The sequence below is a fragment of the Haemaphysalis longicornis genome, unplaced genomic scaffold, assembly GCF_048455015.1.
Source record: "Haemaphysalis longicornis isolate Haplotype H1 unplaced genomic scaffold, Haemaphysalis longicornis Haplotype H1 scaffold_1, whole genome shotgun sequence".
NCBI lineage: Eukaryota > Metazoa > Arthropoda > Arachnida > Ixodida > Ixodidae > Haemaphysalis > Haemaphysalis longicornis.
This window is the reverse complement of record NW_027526203.1, coordinates 397,155,731-397,173,459: the sequence shown is the minus strand read 5'-3', so window position 1 is coordinate 397,173,459 and position 17,729 is coordinate 397,155,731. Positions and strand designations below refer to the sequence as shown.

At 43.2% G+C, this 17,729-nt stretch overlaps 1 protein-coding gene across 1 annotated transcript in view; it reads right to left on the bottom strand.

Annotated features, from left to right (window-relative positions):
- Positions 1-17,649, bottom strand: part of LOC144155351 (RING finger and SPRY domain-containing protein 1-like) — a 77,307-nt gene extending 59,658 nt beyond the window's left edge. Inside the window, exons 1-4 of the mRNA XM_077686722.1 lie at positions 17,491-17,649; positions 10,183-10,641; positions 1,693-1,858; positions 980-1,106 (exon numbers count right to left, since the gene is read on the bottom strand). Coding sequence (XP_077542848.1) covers positions 980-1,106; positions 1,693-1,858; positions 10,183-10,589 — 700 coding nt within the window. The 5' untranslated portion in view covers positions 10,590-10,641; positions 17,491-17,649. The remainder of the gene's footprint in view (positions 1-979; positions 1,107-1,692; positions 1,859-10,182; positions 10,642-17,490) is intronic.
- Between the last annotated feature and the right edge of the window lie 80 nt (positions 17,650-17,729).

Below are 17,729 nucleotides of genomic sequence, written 5' to 3'. Positions count from 1 at the left end.
ACTTTCGCATGTTATTGCGGATCTTGGAGGCCATCATGACTATTTAAATTATTTTATAAACCTGTATAGAAACAAATTAAGTTATGTATAAGTGTGTGTATATTGATCTTGGTAAGTGCTGATGTATGTCACAAGATGATTCCTTTTTTTCTGAGTGATTTGTGTTTCATTATGTGTGCACTTTACGACTGAGAGGGTGCAATGTGATGCACATGATATCTCGCGAGTGCTTTTTCAATTTGTTTAAAACCGCCTCAACCAGCGGCTTCTTGCGGCTGCCCCCTCCTTTGTCAAAAAGGAAAAATAAAGACTTTGATTCTTCTTTGATTCTTAATAAATCGTAAGAACCTAAGGGCTTTACATAGGGGAGGAGGGTGCATACATTGCAATGGGTTAAGCTTGATAGAAACAAAAGTAAAAAAAAAAAAGCAAACAAAAACAAAGTGGAAGGAAGCAAGTTAAGAAGTACACTTATCGAGACCTGTGTCTTGTGGCAAGCATGCAATACGGCATGGAGTATGAAACCTTGAATTGATTGATTATGGGGCTTAACGCGCCGAACCTACACAGGTTACGAGGCGCGCAGAACTGGAGGGCTCTGGATTAATTTTGACCTCCTGGGGATCATTAATATGCACCGAAATCCCGAACACACGGGTGTTATTGCTTTTCGCCTCCAACAGAAAAGTGGCCACCATGGTCGGGAATCGAACCTGCTTTCTTAGGCTCAGCAGCACACTGCCTTAACCACTGAGCCCCTGCTTGAAGCTAGCAAACAATACACACCACACACATACCACTTGTCGCAGCATAAGAGCAGTTTATATTTGTTTCATCTCTGCCTATGCTGAATAACACCCAGTGTTATAATTCTCCCCACTAAGAAGCAATAAATCTCATGGCACCACGGCAACCAAAAGTAATAACCCACAGAATTAATGTCACCACAAAAAGCTGGCACCAACGGAACAGGCCTCACCTGCAAGTTTCTCGGCTATGCATCCAAGCACGACACAAATGTTCCGATGAAACGTTGGGTTGCTCCTGCCACTAATAGACAGCTCTTTGGACAGTTGAAACATCTGCGACAACTTCCCCACGGATTCCTTCAAAAAAGAAAATGAATCCATAAGATAACAATGCCACAGACGTTCAACACATATAAACACAGATGGAAAAAAGATTGTGATAAAAAATCAGCCGTGCGAGTAAAAAATCGTACTAGTAGTTGAGAGCTTAGGCTACTATGACAGCATGAGCAGAACGCTACATTATTTCTGCAGAGCTCAAAAGGTTGGTGAAAAGGACATGTACCTTCACCCACAAGAAAAGAAGGTACTGAATTGGAGCATGTCTGAGAGTTGCAACATTATTTTCTGCATGTCATGGCAAGGAGCAGCATTGCCTCTTGCGGTGCAAAGGCATCAGTACGGGGCACACTCCAGCTTGCTACTACTGGGGGCTGAAGATAACAGCTCTCTTATTCAGAACAAGGCAGCTATGAACAATACTTTGAATTTTACATTTAAGAGGTGGTCATACATGTGTTACTGCAATCACTTTGTGACAAGTAATTGCCACCTCAGGTTTTCTTTTACAGAAACGGCGATTCAGGTCAGCCGGTACGCATAACCTCAGATGACCTGTTCCGGGGGGAGAGAGAAAAGGAGGGGGAGAGCGCTCCTAAGCCACCTTGGTTGGCAGGGGACAGTCGTCGAGGATCAGGGTGATGACGGCAGGGCCCAGGGGGTCTTCCATTGGGATGGCGTTCACCATGGAGCGAACAACCAGCAGCCAGCCAGATTCCTTGTCAGCTATCAGGTGCAGCTTGATCATGAAAGGGGGGGGCTCCTGCTCACTGCGTTCAAGAGACAGTCGAGGCTTATGGCAGCACCCTTTGTGTTATGCCAAGCTAACGGGATTCTCTAAATGCTCACTGAATGAAAGAGAACATTTACTCTGCTAGCTTTGCAACCATAAAAGGTTCCGCAATATCAATATAACATACAAAAACTAAAACGTTCAGTGACTTGTACCCGTAAGGACGAAATGCTGATTTGATTTGCCTGGCACTATTGCTCTTGGACTATCTGATACACAGGCTCTTAAATACAAAAAACAACACTTGAATGTGACAAGTGTCTCCAAACATATTGTGAACTGCAGTTAAAAAGTTAGTTGAAAAGTCGAGGTTAAAAAATAACGATTTACAGCACAGACACATGAAGGAAAAAGGAAGAACAGTACACCACAGCGCTTGTGGTGAACCGTTCTTCCTTCGTCCTTTGTGCGTCTGCACTGCAAGCTGTTGACATGAACCACCAAACCCAACAGGTATTTAAAAAGTAAGCTTAGAGAAAACAACAAGTGCTTTAAAAATTGAACCTAAATAGCAATGCAAAAGCTCCCCGGGTGTAGCAGCCTATGACTGGACTGCAATGCTTTGTAAGTGGCTTCTATACGGAGTGTACGACACCCAAAGAAGCGTGTTGCTCTTCCGTGGCAGCGACACCGTCCATCAACCTCGTCGTCATACCCGGGCAGGCAAGGGGCGCGCGCCACAGCCACCTACATGACAGGCATTTGCCATGGCGAATAATTTAATCCTGCAAGCTGAATTTTGCTCAGCTCTGGATTTTTTTATTCGCGCAAATGAGGAAAAGGGCATGGAATTTCTCAAGAGAAAGCACGTTTTTGGTGCGTTTGGGTAATGCGGCACTGCACCAAACTTCACTATCAAAGGTCGCTGAACCCGTCAAGCAAATGTAAACCAAGTAAACAAGGAGCCTTACACCATTACAATTAACCCTTTGTAATTACACTTTAGCGCTGTACACTGCAAATGATAATGCAACTGCTTCACGCACAAGCCCGCCTGACGTTAAAAAATGGAAAAAAGGAAGCATTAACGCATGCTGGTTCGTTCTTGCAACCCCCTTTCTGATGAGCTGACCCACACTTACTTCAGAAAAAAAGACTGTCCTTATATTTTGATGAAATTGGCTTAGAATTGACAGTTGAGATCTACCAGATTCAGTGAGAAAGGTGTTTACTCCGCGCAGAAGTAACCTCTATGTGGCTAGTGTATTTTTCATACTACTGTCTCTGACGGCTGTATGAGGCACTAAAAATTAAATCAGCGCTTGCCAACTAAACACGCGCTACAAACATGCAGGTCTTCCCCTCATCATGAAGTCATTAGCTGCTAAGAGTGACAGCTGTGATGGCTCAAAAAAAATCCTCGCGGGGCACGAGAAAAGGCCACATTGATGTAGGCTAATGCATCACCAACAAGCCCAACTTCACACTCTCGCCACATTGATGTTTGTTGTCATCAACAAAATGCTCCCTATTTCCGCTGCTCGGAATGGCCCAAAATGATTCCAAAACACAAAAAGGATGACGTGGTAAACAGCAAATACATGATAGACTGGCAGCTTGCAACCAGAATCCCTGTCTTCAGATACCCCATGCAAGTTTTTTGTGGTTGGTCGGTGAGAAAAGTGTTGGCGTGTATGATGTAGACCCTGAATCTGTTGACGGTTTACCACCATACCCATCTGCGCTTGCTAAGGTAAGGTGCGATGGAGTAAACAGGAGCAGTCTTGCAAGTACTGTATTTATTCGAATACAAGACGAGGTTTTTTTTCCAAAATTCGTAGTCTCAAAGTCATATCCCGCCTTATATTCAAATATCAGTATATATTCACACACACACACACACACACACACACACACACACACACACACACACACACACACACACACACACACACACATGCACAAAAAAAAAAAAAGCCGTGGTGACATTTGACTGTTTCCTCCCTTTAAAGGGGAAAAACGCACTCCTGGGGTAGTAACAATGACATGCTGTACTTCTCTTGTGCTTGCCAGTGTGCTTTTGCCCAAGTACCTGGAGAAAGAAGAGCCCTAAACACATTCTTCGAGCTGAGACCCGTGCAATGAGGCGCTCCGAGACCAGGAGGTGAAAGCAAAATACTGGGTGATTCGCTCTTACAATGTGTTGAGAGAGCATGATGGAAACAGGGGGGCTACTCGGCTAGACAGTCACAAATTCGCAGACTCACGTGCCTACTGGTGTTGGATGTCACCCAGTACAGGTGCCACGCTTAGGTCCCGGCTACAAGCTGCCAAAACCAAAACTAACCAGTGAAAACTGTGACCTATAATCCTGGGGTAAGCTTTAGCCTGGCGCGCATTATGCTGGCTCACAAAAATACATTGAAGCACAGAAGCATGTTTTTCAAGTACATTTGAATGACACTGGTTGCACTGAAAGAAGTTGAAATGTAATGATTAGTGCAAATTAAATTGTTAGTTCACCAGCATTTGTTGTTAATACCTGACGAAAATCAAAATTTTTTAAAACTTGAAGTACTATTCTTATGACTTAGTTGCACACGAGCTAGAATCACTGATTACCGCCTCTTAAATACAAAAAAAAAACTACTTTCTGTGTTGTACTGTTGTAATGCTCACAAAACATTTACAAAAGTCCTAATTACAAAATTACAAGTTACCATTAGACCCACTCCACGATTTCTATTTTAGTATTTGCTTTAAACTCTCTCACAGATGAAATCAAGCTTAATATCATCAGGTGAAACCCACACGGTACCATGAAATTTGTTCCGTTCAGTAGGTGTGTATAACAGGCAGCTGCTGCAACATTTTCAAAACAAACAAAAACCCAGAATTTATTCATTTGAGCTAATTCCATTTCATGGAAGCTGGTTAAATAAAATAAATTGATATTTGCTCACTTGTTCACATCCTCGAGATTACAATGTTGAATGTTTGCTATTAGAAGCTAACGTTACATATGAAGTTTTACGACCTCTGAACACTCAAGTTTAACTTGTACCTTCGCACGCCCAAAGTTCGAATACTGCGACTGTCAGTTGCTCATTTCAACTTGCACCTTCATCTGTACTACCAATTACTAAAGCATGGAGTCAATTTTGGCACACTTTTTAACTTATTCCCTGGAAATGTGATTCTCGGTCTTTTTCGGCTAACAATATTCATTTGCATTTAAAGGGACATTGAAGGCAAAATACAAGTTTCAACAGGTCAATAGAATAGCTCACCGAGAATACGTATATGCCACTCTTATGCGTAGCTTTTCTAAAATAAGGTTGGAATTAGTGAAAACGTGAAGACTGGTATCACTGCTACTAGCTATACCATGCAACTTACACCGGTAGTGGTTAAAATTGTGACAAATATTTTAACGATACTCCGTAAGTTTATAAAAACCTAACTGGAAGTTTTTGTAGCGTGATGTTTGAACGTCAAAAATAAAAAGAAAGCTAGAAACAATATGATTGGAGCCCAGCTGATAGATCACGTAGTGGTCCCAAACGCCAACAAACTGGTTTTGGTATTGGTGCAATACCTGGTGCAATACTCTGCCAGATACTTGTGTGACCCTTGCAAAGTACTGTGTGCATATATCCACTTCTATTATGACCCGCTGCCTTTTTGCTGCATTAATAAAGCACAGGAATGCTTATTTTGGCTAAAGCCAGTATTTTCAAGTGTGCGCAATGTGTGGCGTATGTAATGTCTTCCCTGGCTGCTCCTGGATGGAGCTACTCACCCACGCCGGCAGCGGTAACACTGGTAACACTGGTAACACTATAGGAGTTGGCGCGAGGAGGCTGCGGGCGAGCGGTTGGTTCGATCCCAACCTTGACACGGCCTAAAAAGGATGCTATGCTTTTCTTTAACAAAGCATCAACACTGATCACGGGTCCCATGAACAAACTCTTGCTTAAAGCTGCAGAGCAGCAAAGGACACGCGAGTTCAAAAAAGCACGACTGATTTGAGCGAAACTGACGAAACAGCTTGGTACTAAGTAGTGTTGTATTCAGCTGCTTCTATGCTGCTATACATCCCCGCTACCTCGATTTCTTCCGGTTTATCGTGACGTTGTTTGCGTCGTTCAACGCGAATGGAAATGAGTTGTTCAATTAGCTATTTCTCAGCAATTAGGGCATCTTTCGGCACCAAGTTAACACTAAAATGGCTATGGGAAGGTCAGACTTTTGTTTGAAACCAACTTGGTGGTTGTCTTCAGTGTCCCTTTAAGAGCACCAGTCTGCTTTCTGTCTAATGTGATACCTTCACTTAGTACAATATATATGTAGCATTAGTGTTTCGCTATTAGGTAACCACTACAAGAGACAGCGAGACAAAAAAAAAGTTCTAATCAACAACCACATTAATATGGAAATGATTGAATTTAATACCACTCTTACAAACATGCTGTTATAGGGAAGATGCAACTGCTGAGTGAGGAAAAGACACGCTTGTGATTAGGGAGAGGCCCGTTTGCAATTAAGTGACAAGATGATAAATGCGATAGAGTAAGTGCAACATATTGCTTACTTACTTACTAAGGCTACTATAAATAAGACATGAAAAATGCATGAACAAGTGCCTGCAAAGTACAGATGGCCAGATGAGAAACGTGAGCAACAAGGGTTTGAATAGGTTTGCACAGTGACAACGATAAAAACGTGCATCATTGTTCTTCCTGTCAGAAAACTAAGGAAACACAGCGTAGATTGAAGAAATCAAACTGCAAGAATAATTGTCATAGTTATCGCTTTTCACACAAATTTCACAAATTTCACAGCAGACGATGATGCGGACACCATGAGATAGTGTGGCGTGGTGGAAACCAACTTGTGTAATTTCGTGACTTTTTTCACTGAGACCGAATCAGAACACAAATCGGCCTTAAGCTTTAATAACGTAAAATACCGAACTTTCTAGGCCATTCCTGAGTTTCCTAGAATAACTTGGGAAACCCTCCTGATAACCCCCGCTTTTGCACTGCAATGTGTTTCCTAAGGTAGGACAAAACGGGACTCCGACAGCCCATGAAGACAGCATACAACTTCGCGTCATTCAAAAGGGCGTCACATAGGAATAACAACCATACCAATTTTAATGCTAGGCTACGCAATTCAAAAAACAGAAGAAAGGGTGGTGACTCACCAGCTACTTTCCCGCATATTCCCTGTGATGTCAAAGATACAAACCTGTAAGATTGGCTGACGCCGACAAAAGCAACCAAAAATTAAAGAGTGTTTTGGGGTTGCAGTTTGGACTAACTGTGGTGGAAATAAAGATAGTGTTATTTTCTAGCGGTAAGGCAATTATGAATGACTCAGGTGTGAAAGCTTAAAAGGGAAATCAGTAATGATTTGGCAGCAAAGACTCCAAGAGATTGACCACAAGGCACCATCTACAAGTGGCTGCTATCATTACAACGTATCATCTTGAGAATAAAGAGTTATCAGCAACTTGGTCCACCCATTTTCAGCTGGGCTTTAATTAAAGGGTTAAAGTGACCTGTGAAGTTCCGCTTCCCTTTCAACAACCGATGTGGTCTATCTAGTGGCGAAACCAGCGTTGTTTTTGGAAACCCAGCATTAAGTTAATACTATGCTGGCCTCAAGGGTGGCTAGGCTTGGCGGGCGACACCTGATTGATCTGCAGGTATAATGGAGCTGTCACAGAAGAGACTTTAGAAGTGTGATGAGCTGGGTTAGTTGGTAAAGATCCATGCTGATTACCATACAAAACAAGACGAAAACACAGAAGAGAAGGAAAGACCCAGATAAGCTTCTTGTGTGTTATTCATCGTGTCTTGAGCTGTAATCACCATGACACTGCAATTACACTAAATGCAAGATGATGCTGGGCAGAGAGTACAAATGACATACATACCTCAGCGTTCAAACTGAAACACTAACTTAAAGTCTAAAATGACCCATTACCGTGATGAGGAAGTGTGGAAGGATAGGATGCGACGTGACATCCTTAATGCTTTGTTGTGCTTGGGTTATAACAACCTCATCAGGTGTCGCCGCCTATCCTGCCTTCCCTGCAGCCAGGTGAATGCCAGGGCATGGAAACAATAGCTATGCTAGAATCCTTGCAGTGTTATGGTAGCCCCAATATCTTGCACACTTTAAATGGTATCTGCTAATACAGTAAAGGCCCATTAATTCAATCTCGGTTAATTCAAACTGACACCCTGGTCCCGGCACAGCCCTGTATAGGTATTTCAATGGGGGAAAACTCCCAATAATTCGAACGTGACGGTATCCAGAACGGTTAATTCAAACTGGGATCCCCTGGTTTCCATCGGTCCTCACAGAAGTCTGCCCAGAGTGATTGCAATGTGTTGCAAATCCAAACCAAACTAGCGCACGCTAGCCTGCGACAGCTTATTTCGCTTCTGCAGCGGGCACCGCGCCCCTGACGCCACTGCTCCGGCACATGCCGTTGCAGGTTTTCTTTGTGCCACGGTTGCTGGCAAGGGCCTTCCATCACGTGGTGCGCAACAAGCGTGCAGTAGCGCCTGATTCGCGATAACACGTCCAGAGGTAGCTTCTTTGTGTTCTGCCCGCGCAGTGTGGTGCAATGCCCATTTATTCTAGCGCCCACCTGCTAAATCGAACAATTTTATGGTCTCTTTTGAGTTCGAATTAACGAGCTTTTACTGTACCACCGTAAAAGTGTTGTGCTAAATCTGCCCATTTTTAGGACACTGGATTGTGTTTCCCTATGCAAACAGACAAGAACCAAAACTACAAAACTAAAGCGTCACAGCCAATATGCCACCCTAGCCATGTTTCTTTGGCATTTTAAAAAAGACCTCGAGGCCACCAAGAATTTAAGTGGTATGAAAAGAGACCACATTACTCTGTCTACAAAAAGCAGTCACTAACAGAATTTCACCAAACCCACTTACTGTAGCTCTAAAACTAGAATAATGCTGGCAAAATATACTCCCGAGTGTAAGTTTATCTTAGAAAGCAAGCACAAGTCTGCATTACTGACTGCTCGCTTATGGCTGGTCCCTTCACGCCCTTGGTACATGATATTATGATGAAGCAAACGGGTAATTTACAATTTAACCGTTTAAATGCCAATTCGTCAGTGATGGCGGTGGTTCCTGTTGAGAGACAAGCTATGAACTGCCCGATCTTTCTAACAAAGCAAAGTTCTATGTTGCCTTCATGGTCCCTTTATATGTTGCCTTCATGGCCTTCATGGTCCCTTTATAACACATTGTATATGGCTACAGTCCTTGATCTAGTGTACACATCTCAGAACAATGAAGATTTCCCTAAACAGTTGGGCATCTACTTTCCTTGAAGGAATTCATATCCTTGCATTTTTGGAAGCCCATTTTATAGACATCTAAGACTAAATGGTATATGGGATAGAGATCTTGACTAAATTGTTTATATAACTGCTTTTGTTTCTTTTGTTCCTAGGTATTATTGGTAGCAGATAAAATGTGAATGCAACTAATGCAGCTTGAAAATTTAAGTTGCTGCATTTGATGGAGACTGACATTAAGTAATTGTGCAGTTTGGGTTCAGCAAAGTATGATGATAACCTCTATTGCTGGCAGCCGGCAGGTTTCCATGACATGACATACGAGGTAGTGCCAAATATCCAAATATGAGTAGTCACGTGAGCTCTTAATGGTGTTGCAAGGCAGCAATTGTTCAGTGTCCTGCTCTAGCGTACTTCTGAAATGAGTGGCTCGTCCTTTCCCAACACGCTTTCCCAACATCAAGAGAAAACAAAATGTCCTTGAATGTTTTTTTTTCTTGTTTTTGCTTTTGGCACTCGCTTGAAGGAATTCCAGCATACTAAAAAGTCTATGACATGTTGCTTACAGCACTGATATTTCATGTCTAACTACTCTTTTAATGCATGTGTACAACCTTACACTAATTCTGCAAGAACTAGAAGCAGTAAGTGTATTTTAATGGTGCAAGGGCACCTAGGGCCAAAGAGTGCCAAAAAGAAAAACAATTGTTCGCCAGGAGCTCCACCAGAGAGGTAATACAACACCGATCCCAGAACAGACTTGTGCAGATTCCAGTGACACTTCTGGGAATCCAGTAGCCACGAGGTCAATGCCAACACCATCCGAAGATCAATTCGCTGGCCCTCAACCAAACAATGATACAAAAAATAGAAACAAACACCCTATTGCGAGATGCTCGGTGCCAATGGTGGCACACCTGTGACAAACCTGTACATTACCAGTGCTCCCTGCTCGCTTGCGTGCACAGTGCTTCCCTCCAAACAGCCTGTGCGAGTTCCGGCTCAGTGCTTACTTGTCAACGAGCGTCCGGATGATGGTCAGGGTCTCGAGGATGAGGTGCTCCACGTAGCTCGTTGCCGGGGTGCTCAGCGAGCCCCTCCCGCCGTGCCAGCTGAACGCAGAGCTTGATCGACGCCGTTCACTGGTGCCGTCACGCACCTCGACGGGAAGTGATCGCGAGCTCTGCCTCCGGTGGAAGCCATACCTTGTGCGCCCCCCGCGAGCATCATCGAGGCCAGACTTGCGCTCCCTGCAGACGCAGCACAGCAGATTCCCCATTGCGGACCCTGTCGCCTTGGCAGCTCCTCCCTCAGTGCGTGCTGCTGCTGCTGGTGCGGGGCCCCCACATGTCACAAAGGCACGACGGCTGCCCGAGGCTGATCCCTGCGCTTTCCAGGCAAGGATGTCGGGGTGAACCATCTGGCGAGGCAGTCAGGTCCCGGCATCACATGGTCAACTCGCCAGGGTCGAGCTGCACAATGCAGGAGAGTGAGATGGCGATGATGGGGCAAGCGACGGAAGAGCATGAGTGTGGTCAAAGCACAGGTCCAGTTCTACTTACACAACTGCATATAGTGCCTAGGCATGGAACACTAGGCACCATCCTGAAGGGCCAGGGATGCTCATGTGCACAGATTCTGTGACACTACAGCTATCCTCATTGTACATTACCAAATTCAAGTAACTAGAGACAAATTATGATCACTCCATCACAGTGCAAGCAAGCATGATAACCTGGAAAGTTGTGGGCAAAATGTATGAACAGCACTGAGTGTGTGTATGTGTGTGTGTGTGGGGGGGAGGGGGGGGGTGCATACACTAAAAAAAAAAAAAAAAAAGAGACATTGAATTTTGAGACAATTCTCAGAGCAGGATACATGCCATCCTAGAGACCACATGACTGTTGTGGATTAAGGGTGTTTAGAATCCTGTATGACTGGCATTTGCATTTCTACTTCCTCTTTCATTGCATTCAGTTGGTTGATGTTACGTACACGTGGTATGGGTGAAAAACGTATATGATCTGCTTCCCTCATTGCAAATTCCAGTGTGAGTCAGCACTGTCATGTGCACCTTCGATATCACTGTATCGTGCTGTTTTTCAAAATACCAAAAAGCTCGCAGTTTTGTAAAATCAGACTGAACAGTTCACACGTGTCTACTAAAATCACTGCTACAACAATGCCCGTTTATAGAAGCTGACCTCGTGAAAAATGACACCTATTACGAATGAAGGCAGAATGACTGTCCTCGCATATAATTGACCCAATTGATACAGCAATTTGGTGTTTTACACTGCAGCAAGGCTTTTTTAGAGCTTTGGCACTTCGATGAAGTATTCATAGTTTTTATGTGAGATAAACGATAATTCAGTACACAGTCAGATGCTGCATCAATGGCACAAGTGATATGAATACATAAACTCATGGTGTCACCACAATAATGCAGATGAGTAGTCCCTATCAAAATATGCCACTTTATAAAGCTTTTACGTCCCATCTATGAAAAAGTAATTTGGTAGAAATATTCACTTGTACAAGCTACCCGCCACGGTGGCTCAGTGGCTAAGGCGTTCTGCTGCTGAGCACGAGGTCGCGGGCTCGATTCCCGGCTGCGGTGGCCGCTTTTCTGATGGAGGCGAAAAGCAAAAATGCCCGTGTGTACGAGATTTTGGCGCACGTTAAAGATCCCCAAGTGGTCAAAATTAATCCGGAGCCCTCCACTACGGCCCGCCTCATCGCCTGCGTTGCGTCGGCGCCACAATCAATCAATCAATCAATCAATCAATCAATCAATCAATCAATCAATCAATCAATCAATCAATCAATCAATCAATCAATCAATCAATCAATCAATCAATCAATCACTTGTACAGGCTCCACTATTTTGCAAATTCCAAAGGACACACTATTGTAGATGGACAATGAGCTGGGCAGGTTGCCACTGGTTCAGTACAAATGTGCAGCACAAAAGCGGACAAAGGATGGAACCAAGAAGAATAAAAGAGGTGCTGCCAGAAGCGCCTCCTCGGTTCTCTATTGTTTCACCCTTCCTCTGCTTACGCATAGGTAACCTACAAGAAACACACTTGAGCATCAGAAATTGAGGCACTAAAAAAAAATTTCACAATGGGCAGGCATTTAGGTGGCTTGATTGATTGATTGTAGGGTTTAACGCGCCATGAGGCGTGTTAAAACGCGATGAGGCGCGCTGTAGTGGAGGGCTCCGGATTAATTTTGACCTCCTGGGGATCTTTACTGTGTGCCCAAATCTCGTACACAATGGCGTTTTTGTTTTTCGCCTCCATCAGAAAAGCGGCCGCCGCGGCCGGAAATCTAACCCGCGTCCTCGTGCTCAGCAGCACAATGCCTTAGCCACTGAGCTACCGTGGTGGGTGGCTTTTAGGTGGCAAAAAATGCCTCGGACAGAGAAAAAAAAAAAGCACTTTGAATAACTAAGAGGAGTTCATTTTGTACAGGTTACATCAATTTCATTACTGTGAGAATCACCAGAGTTCGAATGGTGAAAGATAAATATAGACATTAATTAGCCTTAAAAATGTTATGCTACTAAAGAAGGCGTGCTCGTTCCCCTGAAAGTGGGCAGTTCTTCTAGGAGCAATAAAACTTTCGCCAGAAAAGTGATCTGTTTCTGCTTGTCACGAGTAGAACGGCAAGTAGACTGCGTGGACTTTTTGCTGCACTGCCAAAGTGCCTCAGGCCCACTACTTCAGCTCGTCAGAGGGTGGCTGCCTTTAAGTTCACAAGTCCATGGCTTTGCCACATAAGCACTCCACAATACATCACAAATAAATCACAAACCCGTTACTGCACTGAGAAAACATTTTCCAGGAAGAGCTTCAGTCACCTGGAGGCTATTATGAAGAAAACTCGATCGAAGCTCTAACAAAGGGAGGGGAAGAGTTGATGCCGAACCACAAATCTGCTTGTTGGTTACAGCTCTAGTGGAGTCATTACACTAACTTGAAGTCTGAAAGTTGATTGCTGAATTCTTTTTCACCACTCATTAAGCCAACTTTTCGAGCTTCACGCCTGTAATCCATGCAGGTGACCTCTGGCCCTTTTTTGCTTTGGAACATTCTCAGTTTGGACTCACAGTATGAAACGGCGGCTGGCCTGCCTCTACAAGTTTCAAAGCTTCAACAAGCTTTCCAGTATTCCTCAGTCGAACACCAAGTTTGACATGAGGAATGCTGGGAGCCACTGCATTGCCATAAACGAGAGCATTCCACAGAAATTCTCAGCCAGGGAGGAGATTTTTGGAACCTCTTTGAGGGAGAACCAGCTAGTATTTTACTCGCTATGTGCCCAAAGTTTGCATGATGTTGCATTTTGTGGCCTATTTTGTTTGAGCCAGAACCTAACCCCCCCAACATCGGTGACGCGACTCACAGATTTATTAACAAATCAAACAAGACGACATCCCCCATGGGAAACCAGGCTGTCACTATGGAAACAATGACCACCACAGAATAAGAAACCGCTGCCCTGGAATAATGAACACGCAGGAAGTTCATTCAAACAGCACGTTATGGGTGATATATAGATAAATTTATGGTTCGTGGGCTATTTAGGGGCTTCGAAAAAATTTCACACAGAAACTCCTTCGGGAGTTATATAAACGATGCGAAGCACTTGATAGTAATCGCTTGGTGTTGCTAGTTGTCATATGCTTTGATGTTCAGTGGCGAAAAACCCCACTGAAGAATTGCGACAACTCAGAAATGCAGTTACAATGCCGATATCTTAATTATACCAGCAAGAGATGACAAAAAAAATTGTGATTGGTAGTAATATTAACACATCACTGAAGCTTCCAGAGGAACTAGGCGTAACTGAAATAGAGAGACATCTGTAAATTAGGCAAATATGAAATTTAGTTTATATTACGTACATGCCTTTTGTTTTGCGGTTCTTGTTTTTTTTTTTACTTAATCCTGAATCATCAGGAAAGCTTAATGCAGCATGTCAAGTGATTTGACAGCGCTTTTGTGACGCCAGACCAAAACTACAATCAGTCGCAGACATTACACGAGTTTTCAAATTCATTTTCGAGGAACTTTTCTCTAGAGTTCTAGACCCAGGGGTGCTCTCACTGCTGTTTGTGATGACTGCCATGGGCATGTTGTTGACAGTGGCATTCATGGGAACATACAGCCTGGTCTTGTTCCTTACTTTGTGCCCTCTTTAGCACTTTTTTTTTAATTTCACCACCAGCTCAGGTGACAGAGGCGTGCGCAACTGCGTCATCATGGTTGCAGTGCTGCTATGGTTGTAAAACATGACAGAAGCCAAGCAACTTTGGTGTCCCTTTTGAGAACGAACTGATAGCGCAGGGTGTTAAATGCCTGCCAGAGACCAAGGTTCAAATCTCAATGCTGGCAAACTTTTATACAACATTGTCTTGGGCGATGAAAGTTACACATATGAAGCATTGCAGATGGGAAGATAGGTTTCCTCCTTGAGTTTACATAGGAATGCTTTGCATTTAAAAAAAAAAAAACTAACTCAAGAAGTTACGACGCATCATATGCATGTTTTGGAGTGTCGGGAGACAACTTGCAGCGGCAATGAGTTTAAATTTGCATGGAATATCTGGCATGTAAGGGGTGATGTGTGGGGAAAGTTTGAGAGTTGTATGTTAATTCGCCTGGTTGTGAAGAATAAATAATGCATGTTTCGGGCATACTTCGACGCATTGTGCTGAGGCACCTATGCTCTGAGTCTTGACCTTGGATTCACTGTTAGCAGAGCCAAACAACCATAGTTTGGCACAGGATTTACCTGATTGAAATGAATTTTTTTCAGATCCGATACATTGCCCACCTTATCGGTCAGGACTACCTTTCGTCATCAAGACTGACAACGGCTGAGCACAGCGACTTTCCACATATACACAGGAGCACTAGGTAGAGTTGAGCGCAAAAATACACAAGGGACAACAAAAGTATTTCTGTGCTCAACTCCACCAAGTATGGAGTATCAACTAGGCCAATGCATTAAGTTACCCACTGACAGGTGCACATCCCCAAAGGGGGAGCAGGTGAAGCAAACAAGTTTCACATGCTTGTTATTTCTGCTCCCACACGAGACCAACTAGGGGTGAACAAATGGGATATCCCCCACATCCAGGTTCCGGACACCCATGCCCCCGTTGCGCATTCAACCGCCTTATGAGTTGAAGAAGGTATAGCACGTGTAACGTAGCACATTTGAACGGCTGCACATTGAACATCTGAGGTGGAGTACTAATCCTGCTGACTGACCCAATTAAAGGCAAACTGCACGCAAATTTTCCACAACGTAAAAATAATGCCATCTAATAGTACACATAAAACTACAGAGAAATGCAAAATGCTGCGTTTCAAAATGAACACACGCGACGCAAACGGCGCGTGAAGATTGGAGTTTTCAAAATCAAAACAAAAAAAAAAAGAGAAAAGAAAAAGAAAAATGGCCTCTACCGGCGGCCGGACGTGACAGGTGATGGAACGGAAGTGGGCGCACCAGTACCGGCAACCACCAACAGAACATAATTATTTTGTGTTCATTATTCAACATTCGTTAACACATTCTGCATGTGTTAAGCAGAACAGAAAATAAAATTCAACCTTTGCACTAAGTTTAACAGCAGTTCACTTACAAAAGAAAGGCCGCTTTAACTTAAAGGCGCTCATTTATTGTTTTAACACCCTGCATAGTCAAACTTGCGAACATTGAAAGGAGATTAGAAAATAGTTCCATGTACTGGCAACTATGTAACAACTTACAATTTGTTACACAGTTGCAGAAAGTACAAAGGCAGAAGAAACAAACAGGAAAAGCAAACATTGAAAAGAATCAGGCATAGCCATTGAATTTGTATGCTTTTACATATAGTTCAATGCTACCCCATTTGAACCCTTGAACAGCGGGGCTATGGAAATGCTGTGCAAGCACCTGATCTGCATTTTATTTACGTTTAAACCATTCTATGGCAAAAAAAAAAAAACAAGTAGTGAATTACTCTTGGCTTTCAGTATTTCATCACTTCACATTTGTATGTATTTTTTCTTTATACACGTGCTCGTTTTCATGCAACTTTTGCATACATAACATGATAGTGACATTCTTGCTTGACACGTTTCCCACGACGTGCACCGGGAAGTGGAAGTTGTTTCTGGAAGGTCATGGGCCAACATCCTACTCACTAGCAACATTTTGTAAATAATTCCGGCCACGTCAAAGCACTTCGGCACCTAGACAGCTTAGCTGTCAGCCAGACATGCTGAGATAAGATGATGGAGCCCTAAATATCAAATGTGTAAACAAGTCAATGTCCTAGGCTGACGCACCTAATCAAGATACAGTTTGGAATGTGAACTGCAGTTCTGCTATGGTTTAATTAGCGTGAAAAACGACATTAATGATGAGAAATTTCATCAAAAACATATCTAGTCAACCATGTAGTGTACAAATTATATTAAAAAAAGCAACTACAGTAATACCAAAGCAAACCAAAACAATTTCGCAAATACAGTGATGAATAACATCGCTGCACTTGCGAAATTGTTTTGGGTGCCACAGCCAATTCACTTTGGACATTTCGCCAGAAACGCGGGAGGGAATTAGTAAATCGCGCAGTCCTTCTACACAGTTATCTACGTCCGTTACAAGATCCGGTTTGCTTTTCTTGTTTTCACCTAGTCTTTTTTTTTCAATAACCATGTAAAAAAATAACGTTAATGAGTGGAAAATTAACAAAGCATGAATAAACACTTCGAAGTAGACAGAAGGACGAAGGAGCAGGGAAAAGTTTACGCAGTTATTGCGAAGCTTTATGGCTGTTCACCCCCGACAACGCTTCGCCTATGTAAGAAAGCAGTGCATAGGATGTTATACCAACAGCATAGAGGAAATGTTTCCAGCATCAAAATCCACGTTCGTGCGGCACATCATGATTCTGGCAGACAGGCAGCAGAAGCAACATTCGCGAGTGGTTGCGTTCCGCGTTCGAAAGCGTCTAAGGTCATTGAAGTCGACATTATCATGCAATAACAAGTGACGGACGAGGAAACTCCGCTTCACGTCAGAGAAAAAAAGCTAGCGTATTTTAAAATAGTGCTGCTCTAACACAAAAATTACAAAATCCGTTGCGAATCTTTTTCCTTGAGTCATCCAAACGGGCACAGACTGGAATAATACGCAACGTTACCTAGGATATAAGAAGCGTGGGCTTAAAAGGAAGTTCTAATAAGGCGTACGTTTCTCCTCGGGATGATCTTTTATGCATTAACAAATGTGTTTAAACGCATATTTACCTGAAACATTCATGTAAACATTCAGAAGCGATGTCAATGCCTCCTCACACCGCCATCGAACGTCTCGCAACAACTTGTGAAATGTATTAGTCGCAGTTTCGTACAAACCTATTTCATGCAAAAAGGTTCCTCGTCCAAACTAGTAGCTCCAAATAAAAAAAAAAAGACTTGTTTGAGGGCGTTATCTACAGTATTAGGCAATAGATATAAGTTAGTGCTTCTCCTTTATTTATTGTCAC